Source organism: Emydura macquarii, unplaced genomic scaffold (assembly GCF_026122565.2).
Source record: "Emydura macquarii macquarii isolate MOO-44397 ecotype Brisbane River unplaced genomic scaffold, CSIRO-AGI_Emac_v2 contig_968, whole genome shotgun sequence".
Classification (NCBI taxonomy): Eukaryota; Metazoa; Chordata; order Testudines; family Chelidae; genus Emydura; species Emydura macquarii.
Window position 1 is genome coordinate 11,016,225 of NW_027131105.1, and position 14,501 is coordinate 11,030,725.

A 14,501-nucleotide genomic window follows, 5' to 3' on the forward strand; every position below is an offset into this window, starting at 1 on the left:
CACATCTAATGGTAGGGAATCAGTGAGCTAAACTTCAGATAAAATTTTCAAAAGTGCACAAATAAGATGCCTAAGTCTCAATGGGACTTACCTTTAAAAATCAGGCTCTAAGTGACATAGGCTATTTTGGTGCCTAAACTTGCAGGGAGAGAGACCCCTAGTGGGATTTTCAAAAGTACCTAGATACCTAAATTCCCCTGTATATCAATGGGAGTTTTGAACTGTGTTAAGTAGGCCTAGGTTAAACCACATTCAGTGAATAAACCATATTTTACATTGTATAGACAGGGCTTAAAAAGTCTATCTGCAATTTATCTTGTAGAGATCAAATGCTGACTCCTGTACCTTAGTACTGTAGTTTGTATAACTGAGAATTTATAGAAATTTTTAGCACTACATAACAGTAGATCAGGGATTAAATTTCTGCTGGGAAAATCATATCTTTTCCTTATGAGAGTAATTTTTCTTTTAATTTGGGGAATGACCCAACCCTTGTTAGTTATAAAAGTTTTAGAGAGAGCTTTTGGCGGGTAGGAGGGGGCAGAGAAGAGGGAAGAGGATTCAAATATTTTTGAAAAGTGAACCTACGAATAATCACTTTAGGAAAGCGACAAATCCATTTCTGTGCTGATTGTATAAACGCCAAAACACTAGCAGATGTTTTCTGTTGAGAACTGTAAGAATGGTTCTGAATCGCAAGAAGCGTCATGATCATGCATTTCCTTCCATAGCATTGGATAGTGCAGAGAGGGATGTCTCACAGACAGTTGCAGGATCAACAGGAAACTGAACAATAATGTAAGTCTGTTGTTAGAGACTGTGATGATTTGGGGGAGTTGTCTATATAATCTATTAATTCTGTGTGAAATGATGAACTCCCTGTATAACTATCAGACTGCAAAGCCCATTTGGAATGTAGGAGCTATTTGTCTTTTCTGTTGTCTCCTTGTCTCCATGTTGGACTGAAATTCCCAGGCTTAGTGACACAAGGCTGACAACAGATCATTGGTAACTCAGGGTGATCCTCTATTCAGGCTATATGCTGGCTCCCACCCAAAAGACGTGGTTTCTCAAGGGAGAGTTTGCCTGGCAATGAAGTTCCCTGGTAAGCGTCTGGGATCACCTGATGAGGCTGATCTGAGAGTCATTTGACAGAGGCGGTGCATCGTTATAAAAAAGGGCAGAAGCTGATCTATTCAGGGTCTTCACCATCTTCAGCTACTCAAGAAGAGAAAAGCTGCTGCAGGAGCCTGATGATGGAAGGGGGAACCCTGCCTGCCTGAACTCAGATGGTCCCCCAAGGAAAGCATGAGTTAGAAGGAGGAACATTGCATTCAGCAGGTTTGATGTGTTTTATATGATCTTTATTCTTGGTGCTTAATCTGTTAAGTAAAGAGCAATGGTGGTTTAGAATCTTGTGTGAAGTGTCTGTGTGTGCTACGCATTGCACCTATCATATGACCCAATGAAGAGGTAAACTGTAAGGCTCACACCTTTGGGTGGAGTTTTGGGAGAGGGTGTGTTTAAGCTATGGGAAGAATCTGAGGAGTCAACACTAGTTCTAGAGGCTAGGCAGGGGATTATATAGTTGCAGCTCTCAGGAGGGTGTGCCAGATAGAAGATCTGCACCCCAAGGGTTTGCCCAGAGGCTCTAAAATAGTAGCAGTGCCTAGACTCCACTTAAGACTCTATAGGCTTAAAACACCCAGGTATTCAGCAGTCGGGTCCCCACACAGTAATCTGGCAAGTGGCACACTAGACTGGAGCTGTGATAGCTGGAGATTATAAAATTATTAATAAAGATGCAGAAAAAGCAGAAATGTTCAATAAGCACTTATGTTCTGTATTTAAAAGAAACTGGATGATGTATTCATAATGATCATGAAATACTTTCTATTCCAACAGTAAATAAGGAAGTAAATAACCAGAATCTACTAAAAAAAAATTAAAAATCAGCTGGCCTGGATAATTTGCACACAACAATTTTAAAAATTGTGCAAGGAGCTTTATGGAGCATTTATGTTTATTTTCAATAAATCTTGGAAAACTGGGAACGTCCAAAGAACTGAAATAAAGCCAGTATTGTAGCAATATTTTAAAAAAGGGTAAACAGGATGACAGATAATTATGAACCAGTTAATTTGATATCAATTCTAGGCAAAATAACAATGGCTGACTGAGATGTAAAGAATAAAAGTTTAATAATCTGATTAATGCCAATCAATATGTCTCCAGGGAAAATAGGTTTTATTGAATTAACTAAATATCATTTTTTGTCAAGATTGCAAGTTTGTTATATAAACATAACTGTGTTGATGTAATACTTTTAGAATTCTGTTAAGCATTTGACATATTACCTCCTGGTATTCCGATTAGCATTATGCAAAAATCAATATGGCACACGTCCAATAAATTAAAAACTGGCTAACTGATTGATCCAAAAGAATGGAAAATCATCTACAAGTGTGGGTTTTTCTTGGCTGGAGTCTATGTGGATCAGTTCTTGGTTCAATGCTGTTTAATATTCTTATCAATGTTCTGTAAATAAATATAAAACCATTGCTCATAAAGTTTGTAGATGTCACCAAGATTTGTGGAGAGGTAAATAGGGATAAGAAAAGGTCAGTAAATAGAGAGCAATCAGGATCACTTGGAAAGCTGGGCACAATTAAATATGAATTTCAATACATCAAAGGACAATAGGATTTAGGTGCCTAGGTGCTTTTGAAAATCCCACTAGGCAGATCCCTATCTGTATCTTTAGGTGCCTAAACACTTGTAAAAAAACTGGCCTGTAGGCCGTGTTTACAGGATGGGGGAGTGGAGGGAGGGCTGGGGCTGTGCCCTGGAAAGCAAGGACTCTGAAAAAGTTACAATAGATAATGAACTGAACATGAACTGCCCATGTGATACTGTGGCAAAAAGGGCTAGCACCAATGACTTGCAGTATACAAATCAAACAGACCAGAGTACTGTTTTCATCCCAGGGCAATTCCTCTTTTTTGTATACAATCCCCCAGAACCCAGTGACCTGTTACTTGCTCAGTTCACACCACATTAACCTTATCTCCTTGTTCTGGCTCTGCGGTGTGTTTTTTGTTCTCATGTCTGGTATACCAGTACAAAAAGGTTTCCAATCAACAAATAGTTAGCTCCAAATATGAGACATAAACATTATTGGTGCTGTAACATTCCACACATGATGATTCTGATGGACTTCTTTAATTTGAACTGCTATGTTGCAGTCTTCCAACTTCACAGTCTACAAATATAAACCGATAAAACTGAAAGACAAAGCCCATAATTCAAAGCCTTTTTGAATTTCTGATATACTAGATTTTAGAACTTTGTATGATTCATGCCGGGCCAGATCTTCAGCTGATGGAAAACAGCATACTGATTTACATCTGCTGAGAATCTGGTCTATTTTATTTAAGTACATAGGAGAAAGAAATTTCTACAGAAATAGAAAAGTTTTTGAAAATCATTTAAGTCTTATGATTCCCAGTTTTCTGTTTAACCCACTTCACCACAGTGCCTCCCAGACAAATCACTTTAACTTCTTGGTGCATTAGTGTTAATATTTCTAAAATGGTGTAATGATATTTAAGATAAGCAAATTCCAAAAATACACAAGAAGAAAATTTATACACAGCTACATATTATTAGCTAAATATTAACCATTTTACAGATGACAAAACAAGGGAGAAGGATAAATAACTTTTCTGTGGGGTGATCTGGACTACTGGATTAGAAGTGAACATTGAAATTGGATTCCCTAGTACTGATGCTAATTTTTTGTGTGATTTTAGCAAGTCGCAAAACATCTGACAGACTGTTTCCCTGTCTGTAAAATAGGGGTGATATTTACTAATTCCATATGGATTAAATACTGTTTGTAAAGTGCTATAACATTAAACCCACCATACTGCATTCATACCTGCAGCAGTCTCCCTTAAACACACGCCAACTTATTTGGATAATTAAATAATATTACCTCATTATATGATTAAAATTCTCATTAGACACTAGAACATGATTTAACTTTGCACACAGGCCCAAACATATTTACTTACAATAGATAACACTAATTCCACCTCCTGCCACAGGGTTTTAATTGCATCTGTAGACTTCAGAAAAACCTCATAACTGAGGGCAGCATTTCATAGTATTCAGACTAATGTCTAAAAGCAAATCCCACTTACCACTGGGAAGGCTCCATATTTATCCAAGTTTATTTAAACATTTACCAGTTGTTCCATATAAAATACAGCCTCAGCGGCTTCATGGGAGTTGTAATCAATTCCACCCAGAGAAACTACTGAGCAGACAGGTGCCATTAAAAGTTTTATTTTCATATATACTCATGCAACTTCAAATGAAGTCAGTGGGTATTGCGCACACACATCTGAGGGCAGGATTTGGTTGTGATGTTTAATATTTACAGAAATAACATTTAAAAAAAATTAAAACGAGTGTCATTTATTTGATTTTGAACCAACATCACAGTGATCTGTGACAGTGCCTGTGTTATGCCAGGCACCGCTGCTTACAGCTGCCTGCAGGTTTTGGATACCAGGTGAGGAATAAAAACACGCCCACACCAATTAGGTGCACTTATTTTTAATCACGGCATACGCTTCAAACAGCAATGGGAGACTCTAGGGCATGCTGCGAAGCGGGCTGCCGGGGGATTTTGCCATGTAATCCAAGTGGATTCATGGCCGAGTCTTTTTGCGCAGTTTGCATTTCAAGCTTTTATACAGCATTCTCGAGGGAACAGCAAGCATTGGTTAATTTACAGCACATGACCTTCTGTCCTCACTTTCCTCCTCTTTTGGCACCACGGACAAATTCACACGGCCTTGCACAGCCTGTTTACCCGGCCGAGTAGTGCCTCTTATCAAACCGGTTCTGACCAGACCCGTCAAGCCCCTATCTCTTTCCAACGCATCACAAAATCTTCCGCGGCTGACAGCCTGACACTGAGTTCCCACATGATCAGAGTTACAAATGCTGTCACTTTTCAAAGAGTCATCCACTAGAAGAGGCACAGACACAGTGTAATTAAACACTTTAGGCCAATTCTACCTTGCCATTTTCCCCAGAGAATCCCCATTGAGTTCAATGGTGCTACACACTGTGTGCATCAGGGATAAACAGAGCATTCTATTTTCAAATGCATATTTGTATAGTTTATTAGGGCCTCATCCAAGGTACACTGAAGTCAATGGGTATATGGGCTTTGAATCAGGTCCTTAACAGGCTAGATCCTTAACTGCTGTAAATTGACACAATTCCATTGAATTCCATTTATGCCAGCTGTGGATCTGGCCCAATGTTTCTTATCATTTGGATTTCTAGTAAAGAAAAGAGGGCACACTTTTCTTTTAAATCTCTCTGTTTCTTATTCAACACAGATATGCTATCTGCTTCTAACACTCATCTTGGCTGAGTCTTCCACAAGCTTGCTACCTTGTATGGGAAAGTTGTTAACTAAAGGCTAGACTGTGGCATAGCAATTTCCCCTGAGTGAGAGGCAGTGAATAACTATGCTGCCCCAAGAACAGACCAGAGAATGAACTGTTCCGTTTGCTGGCATGTGGAGGCAGCAGGTTGGGAACAAATCAAAGGTTCACCCATTCTCTACCCATGATCATCTAACTTTCCTCTCACCTGTAAGGGAGTGAGTAATTAGTGCCCTCTGAAATTACTTTCCCCATCATACTGTAACCCGCACAGCAGGTAGTACACTTGGGGAAGTAAGGGGTTGTCTTAAGCCCTCTTATTCGCCTGCATGGGCACACAGGACAACAGACAATCTTGTCTTCAGTTTTCTTTGGCCGGTCAGTCCATAAAACCATGACTTGGGAACAGAGTCAACAGTAAACAAAAGCTATCAGGAAACTAAAAAGTACTTAACTCCTTTTTGCTATGCTACATGAAACTGTGGAGTATCATGCCAAGATTAGCAGTGGAAGCTACTAGCATGGAGAATATATTAATTTTTACCTGCATAAATGTTTTCAACTTTCTGAGAAAGTTGTCCAAACTACAGATAATTAAACCAAATGAAACAATCGTGTTAACAGTAATGTAAAACTGTCGGCTATCACTGACAATATAAGAACTAATAAAGTGATTTAAGTAGAAAGAAACAAACCACACCACAGTGTCTGACCTTATAATGGTATTTTGATGTATTTTCTGTGCTTAGGATAGGAAATACCACAGTAAGATCAAATACTGCAGAATAGTAAATATTTTTTTTTAATTTAGTTGTGCTCCCGCTGCATATTTATAATATAAGGCACATATTATTAAGATCTCAATCCTGCAAAGACTTATGCATGTGCTCAACTTTAAAAACAAGAAGAGTCCCACTGAGTTCAAGTACGACAGTTCAGTAGCACTACTCATGTATTTAAAGTTAACAACGGGTGAAATTCTCATCCCATTGAAGTCAATGGAAATTTTCCCATTGATTTCTATGGAGCCAGGATTTCGCCCCATGTATTTAGGTATTGTCCAGCTCATACTGGAAGGAGGACAGGAAACAATGGACATGGTTTAATTAGGCCACAGCTTTACTCCCAAATGGCTGAGAAAACTCAGCAGATAAAATTGTACAGTGAAGGTAATTCCAATATCATTTATATCACCTGAAAGACTGCTGTCAGTCCTCCCCCTTACTTATCTTGGTCCTCAGCCAACCAGTTGCTGGGATCTCGCCACCCACCCCCCTCAAATGAGGACTAAGGGGAGCTATGAAGAAGGGGGGATTGACTCCCTGCCTTACCATTCATAGGAGCTCTGAAATCCTCATTGTCATTCCTATAATGAATACCTCCTTTCAGTCCTTTCCAGATCCATTTTATCTGATCACTGTATCTATTCCCTACAGAGTACTTGCCTGGATACCTGTCCCAAGCTTACATAATGAGTTGTGACACCATAGCCTAGTTCCCCTTTTGTTTTTTTCTCCCACTAAATCCCCAACCTGCTGTAGGGAAGGTGAAAACCCAACCTTGCCTTGGCCAATCTGGCGGTGATGGAAAAATTCCTTCCTAGCCTCAGCTCAACCCTACCCCACTAGAAAGTAGTGATTAGCTTAATACCCACAGTGGATCATGACAAAACCTGGTATTTAAACTATTTCCATAGATCAGAGGCTGCTCAGCCTGGTCCAGGTAAAAAACAAAACAAAACAAAACCAGACTTTTACTGCATGTACATCGGCATCAATAGTCTCCCCTCTCTTCTAGTCACCTGGCCATCCCAACACTGACCCTTCATGGGCTCGCTCTGTACCAGGTACTGGCTCTCTACCCTTACAAGGCAAAACACCTTCTCCAAAAAACCAGACAAAGGGCCCCACCACTTAATGTGCGGTGAAGTCATTTGCAGCTTAAAGACAAACGCCAAATAAAAATACAGAGGAGATTATTTTACATGTTAATTGTGTAATTTTACATAAGCTTCCTTTCATTTCCTTGTGCTTTAAAAAAGCGTCTTTCTTTGCACACATTTCACTCCCTCATTGAAAGAGCACCATATAAAACTGTTGCATGGTAAACATTACCTTCTCTGACAGAGCTTCTTCTAATGTTGCTAGAGCTGTGTCTGTGTTACTGGAATCAGTCTGCAATGATTTCACTCTGTCTTTTAAGTTGGTTAGCTGTTTATCTTTGTCCCTAAGCTGCTCTTGTAGATTTTCAATCTAAAAATAAAAACACACCACAATATTAATCATTGTCATATCATTCAGATAGGAAGTTGGTCCATAATAATCTGTATTATTAAAACAGCTACATGTACATGTATTGTGCTGTATCCCTCGGGTTACTGTACATCTTTTATGCCGCACATGATGAGCAACAGAGCAACCTCCTCTTTTGTTTAGTTCTTTCAATATTCATAGCTACATATCACAAGGTTTTGGGATGGGTGTGGGATGGATTTGGAGGGTGTTGCGGAAGGAGAAGGGAAGCCTCAAAACCTGTGGGGTAACATCTCAACTTCTGAATGTTTATTTGAACCAAACCTTTGGAGGTGCACCAAGCACTTGTTAGCCTTTTAAAGCAGCCAACAGTATTAAGCATGTAAACCGCAACTAGCCGGGGTAACTCTAATTTACATGTGTAGATTTTTTTTTAATGATACATATTTTGACATGATTCTTCCATTCTGCCAAGTGCTCACTCTCCATTGCATAACTTGAACATGGCCCAAAAGATATAAGAGTAACATTTAAGTGGCGCACATTTAAATTATGTCAACAGCCAAGATAAATGTAAAAAGATATACAGTTCTGAAGGAAGTCCAGCATACAAAATGTAAATTATACTATCCAATGAAAATTAGTTTTTGACAAAATATCATGCTATCAGAAATTACTATTTTTCAAATTTTAGTTCTACTGAGGTATTTATTATGTAATCATCCTCCAGCTATTAATCATTTTTGTTAAAACGCTGAATTATTCCAATAAAATCTAGGTGTGGATCCTCACCTCTGGCTTCATCCTATCTGTACCACGCTGGCAGCACAAAGCAAGTAGAGCGCTGTCCTTACAATGCACCTGGTGATTCCTGACACAGAGGAATTTCTGTGTCATGTAAAGCCAGTGTATCTGGCTCTATACCACCAGCTCCTGGCCCTCTCTACAGTAAGGCACATAACAGGGCAGATCAGGAACATGGGTGCAATAGTCCCTTTAGGCAGTTCTAGGGACGACAGAGAAGGGAAAAGCGGCTTTCAACTTGCCTAAGGATTGTGAAAAAGGAAAAGTGTCTTTAACCCACCTACCCCAATCTTCTCCCCCACTGAGCCCTGCAAAGAGTGGAGCTCAACAGAACCTAAGGATCAGTGGCCTGATATTCATACTGTACAAAATTCCCATATTTTCCTATATGGGCACCTATTACCCCCACCCGTGTCCCGATTCCTCATATTTGCTAGCTGATCACCCTATATCTTACATGGAACTTACCTTACATCATCCCCCATCATGGTTTACATAGGGATTGTACATAGGGTCCATTGTCTGGTAGGGTAGCCCTCTCTGCACACATGCATGTACTTGCAGATTACGCCCACTGCCCTCTGTGGATATGGCCTATTATATCTCTCTATGGTGCAATTCACAGACAGCTAATGGGGCTTGGTTCATCTTGAACTTTTTGTGGAATGCACAGTCTGGGCAGCCATTCTTCACCCAGTACTCTTGGTCTTAGCCACAGTTTTGGTGGCATGAGTGTATGAACGTTGAGAAGTAAAATCTGGTCCTTAATTTTAAAGGAAAATAAATAGTAACAAGGAATGGTCGACTATGATATAAAATGGGGAAAACCTATTGAGGTATCAGTTTATAATATATTTCAGAATATCCTTGTTTCCATATAGTTAGAACCAAACATACTCTCCTTGTGCATTCAGAGCTCCCACTGACTTGAATGTGAGTCATGCTCACACAAAGGTTTCAAGACTGGGGCTGAAAAAATGTGCCAAATCTACTATACGTTGTAGCAAAGTTTGTACCATAAAATATTTTTGTGGGTAACTGATTTAAAGTAACTGCATGTAAAGCAGACTCTTAATAGGAAGAACCTGTGATATGGATCAAGTTGAACAAGTATGAAACAGCATATCTGGCAAATAAACCATGTACTGGCAGCAAACCAGGCACTTTTATCCATTATCTATAGCCTGAGAACAAACAAGCTAAACTGCAGATTATAACTTGCACATGATTGGTAGCCTGGATCTTCTCCTGGGGACTACATTAGTTACCATTTACTATATATTTCTATTTCTCTTACTTCATATCATGCACCTCTTATCTAAAAAAATCCCAGCATGTGCAAAATATTCCTTTTTACAATATCAAGGATGAAAAATAATACAACTTAAAAATACATTCATTTAAAATATTTCTTTTGCATTACATACTTGTAAGAAACTTTTTAAAAGGAATTGTCAAATTATGCCTCAATAAAGAAACAGAACAAAAAACCCCAGAGAATATGCTAGAGCCCATACAGGGTATAAACAAACAAACAAAACCCATACTTGATGAGGACCACATCATGAAAGATCTCTTTCCTAAACCCTCTCCCACATCTGGCCTTCAAACAACCCCCAAATCTCGGCAAGCTCCTCAGCAGAAGCAAGCTCCCACAGGATTAGGACACCAAGTCAAAGGAGCACCAGACACTGCCAGAACAACAGATGCAAAACATGCAGATATTCCTCCCCTGCTGTGCTGATCAATACCTCTCCCCACCCCCAAACACACACACAAAAGACCTTTCAAGATTCATGGGTCCAACACGTGTCTATCACACGTGGTATACCTCATCCACTGCATCAAATGCCTCTACAACCACCCTGTGGGTGAAACCAGACAATCACTATGCTCTCAAATGAGCTCTCACCAAAAAAAAAAAAAAAAAAAAAAAAAAAGGGTAAAAGACAAAAACACCCTATTGCTCATGGGCAAACATTTTTCACAAAATTTTCACATTTTCCATAGCTGACTTCTCAGTCCTCATCCTCGAAGGAATCACGCACAACACCTTCAAAAGACAAGCTTGTGAACTTAAACTCATAACTCTGCTGGACACTGAAAACCATGGACTTAAAGACACTGGTTTTATAACCCATTATAACAACAACTTGTACACACCCTGCTGCCTACTAATGCTCCATTGTTAGAGATGTTAATTACCCACTTCATTTTAAGTGATCTCCTGCAACACATGACCCCTTATGCTAAATGATCTGTCCCACCTTGTATTTAGCTTGGATGCTAGTTTTCCTTCTCCTTACCTGAAGAGCAGCTCTGTGCAGCTTGAAAGTTTGTCCCCTTCCACGAACAGAAGACAACTGAATAAAAGATATTACCTTACCCGCCTTCTCTCATATTCTATGACCAACAGTGGCTCATAGCCTGACTGCAACAACACTGCAAACATCATAACATTTCTTAACAGTAAGAAAACAAAGAGAATGCAAACATGAGCAAAAATTAAAAATACACAAAAGTGATTATGGACCAAATCAGAACTAATCATATGGCAACAACTACAACGTCTATTAAGCCATATTTATGTACGCTTACAATTTTTCAGTATTCTCAATCGAAAAGAAAACAGCAGTCTAGACAATCAGTGCCACTTCCATCATTTGAGCTTTCCCCTACATTCCTGATGTTGTTCCTCTCTCTGATACTTTATTTTGATTTACCTTATCGAATGCTTTAGGGGTGTAAGAATTGGGAATCCTGGGTTCTATTCCCAGTTCTGCAAATGACCTTCTCCAAGAACTTAGCAAATTGCTTAACTTGTCTGCTTCACTAGGTCTACTATGTAAAATGGGTATAAAAAGAGTATAACCTTATCTTGCTTAAGTTTTTCCAAATCATATGAAAAATTCAAAAAAAAAAATGCCTTTGGATAAGTGGGATAGTAATACCATCCCAAATGGTTAGAAAATGCCATCACAGAGTAAGACAACTTTCATTAAACATTCTTGAAGCTGATTTTCTTCTGTAACATGAACTTTAGTTAGATTTTAAGAAATGTTGATTTATTACCTAAGGATGCTCAACTCCAATGGACAGATGAGAGTACAGCAAGAACCTATTCCATATGAATATGTATACACACACAAATGCAGAATCATCGTAGCAGTTTTACTTTTCTGGCTGTTGTCCACTTCATATCTTCAGAGGTGGATTAGAATAAGGAGAACGATATACCCACATATGTCATAAATAGATTAATGGCGCTATCATACACAATGTTCCCATTTGTGCAACTGATCCTGCAACAACAGAACCTTTGGTCAGGTTGCTCTACTGTTCCTTGTCATTTTATTTCTGCTGGCAGTAGTCCCCGAAGTACACATTTAAAAGTAAAAACAAACACATTTTATGGCAAAAATCACCAAGCAAATTCAGAACATGTTACACCTGGCCATTATTCAGCCAAGTAGCAGCCCTTGGATAGCATCAGCTTTTTATATTACAGAAAGGTTAACAAAAATTGTCAAGGATGTTACCGTCTTTCTCTCCCAGATGAAGCACACAACTATTTGGCTAGTGGAGTATTATACACACAATAGTGTTAAAGGCTCAGCAACTACATTTTTATGCTCACAGATGCTGTAGCTCAGGCTTACAAGATATATGAAGTAACCCACTATTGAATCACTTTGATTTTCCTCTATTTAAAAATAAACAAATATTTTAGATTCTATGCTCATTTTCACACTGAAGTGTCTCCAAGAATTTTACCACATATATTAGGCAGTTTTATAAAACACTTATTCTTTCTTAATATATTATAGATGTGACTGGCCAAGCAACTGCCACAGACTTCCTGTCACTGACTTACTACTGTACATCTATAAAGCCTGAAGTTTGTAGATTATTTCATGGCTGTTGAAAATGTATACAACTAGAGACTTATATGGTAGAAGACAGCTGCATAAAGCTGAATAAATAGATATCTTTAGCATTGTGACTGGTTTATCGGAGTCTTCTAATAGTCCCATTTGAATATTGATGTAGAACAAAAATAGACAACAGCTCTTTTCAATAGGGTAACTTTCCAACTTTTTATGGCTGAAGTCGGTTATATAAAATCCTATAATAAATTAATGTACAGTAATAGTAAAGGAAGAAAAATAATTGGAAAACTGCATAGGGTGGGTTATCAATTTATAATAGAACAAATCAGTCATAGAATGCTGGCATGACATTTTATAAAACAAATTCTGAGACACTTAATTAAACATGGGTTTGAAGCAGTAATGTATTGATTAAATTAACTGTATCCTCTCATTTTTAATAGGAAGCAGTTTTTTAACCTCCCATATGATATTTATTTAGTACCTGGCAACCTGGCAAAAAAAATGCTGAATGTGATTGAAACTGCAACCCTAATGGTTCAGTAGGGCCTTTATTGAGGAAATGCTCTTCTCAAATCATTGCACATCAACCTCATGGGTGATCAACATGTTCCACATTAATCACAAAGGTCTAGTGTGCAGATTAGTGCAGCTGCTCCAACATTCTCTCTCATTAGTTTAATGTTAATCTGGAAAAATTGTATAAATACTGTGTTCAAAATCCAATTTCAGTGAAAGACATTAAATGGATCAGTGCTCCAGTCTTTATGCAAAAAATATTACCTCTTCAGAGCTTGACATGAACCCTCATGCAGGCAAAAACTCCCACTCATTTCACGAAGTCTTCCTGTTTAAGGACTTCAGATTAAAACTCCAGTTCAGGAAAGCATTGCTAGTCAGGACAGTGGTCAAGAACATGCTTAAAATTAAGCAATGCTTAATCATTATCCTGAATCAGGGCCAGATTTTTTACTTTGATAGACTCTAGCAGAGCACACACTGGATTAGATCCTGCCCCTACTGAAATCAGTGGAATTATATTGCATATAATAATGCAATATTTTGCACATACAAAGCAATTTTCAGCCACAAAACCAGGAATGCACGTTGGCATGAAAAAAATCTGAAATAAACTGTATTTTTACCTAAAATGTGAAGTCAATTGAAGATATTTTTGACAACTTATAATTAGATGTTAGTGTGTGTGTATCACACACACACATAGAGTGCAAGCACATGTACGTGTGTACTTGCTAGTGGTAATTTCTTTATAAAAATGTATTGCAGTTTGAAAAGCCGTTAGTTAGATATGTCAAAGTACTATGCCAATATTAATCTTTTTACAGTGCAGTGATGCAAGTACATGGAATTATTATTGTGGGTAAGAAATACCTATTTGCTCTGTGACTCAGTAAAATACTAGCTTTAGAAAAGGCACACCAAAGTATACTCCACACATTTGTATCGTTGCTATCAGTGGAATTAGTGGCACTATTTCAATTTTGGCATTTAAATACATAAATATGCACCACAGCAATTGTACAAATTCTGCCCTGCATGACACTCCTTGTGTGGAATTTGGTCCTGTATAAAGAGTTAAAGCTCAAGAGACACTACATGCTCTACCTCTCTGAGGGGATAGGGGTGAACAAGGTTCTGGGAAGATATTATGTAGATCAGCTTATTACTGTAAATGATCTCTATTTTATACATAGTAGTATTTTTGTTCATGTATATTTTTATACAGACATAGAAATATGAGCTATTAACGAGTTAGGAACTTTTATGGCATGTGCTGTAGTCACATCCAAAATTCTATTAAGGGGTAGTACTTAGAGGATTGAACACTATGTTTCTTTACTTTCATCCAAGTATTAATGATTCTAACAACTACTTCATGACCCCCTGTGGAATATTTAAGCTATTGCATGTCTCAGCTTCATCATAATATATTTTCAAATGGAGGGGGGAATAGCAGAAGACTGTTTCCAAAAAACATGTAATCAATATTCTAAATTGGGATCTGCTCTTTTATTATCATCAGTTTGACCTACCCATCATAAGCACACCAAATTAAAGTACTTATT

At 38.2% G+C, this 14,501-nt stretch overlaps 1 protein-coding gene across 7 annotated transcripts in view; it reads right to left on the reverse strand.

Moving 5' to 3' along the window:
- Nucleotides 1-14,501, reverse strand: part of ERC2 (ELKS/RAB6-interacting/CAST family member 2) — a 685,232-nt gene that overhangs the window by 343,936 nt on the left and 326,795 nt on the right. For all 7 annotated transcript variants that reach the window (XM_067544466.1, XM_067544470.1, XM_067544472.1 and 4 more), the window contains one exon: nucleotides 7,583-7,720. In XM_067544466.1, the coding sequence (XP_067400567.1) occupies nucleotides 7,583-7,720 (138 nt within the window). The remainder of the gene's footprint in view (nucleotides 1-7,582; nucleotides 7,721-14,501) is intronic.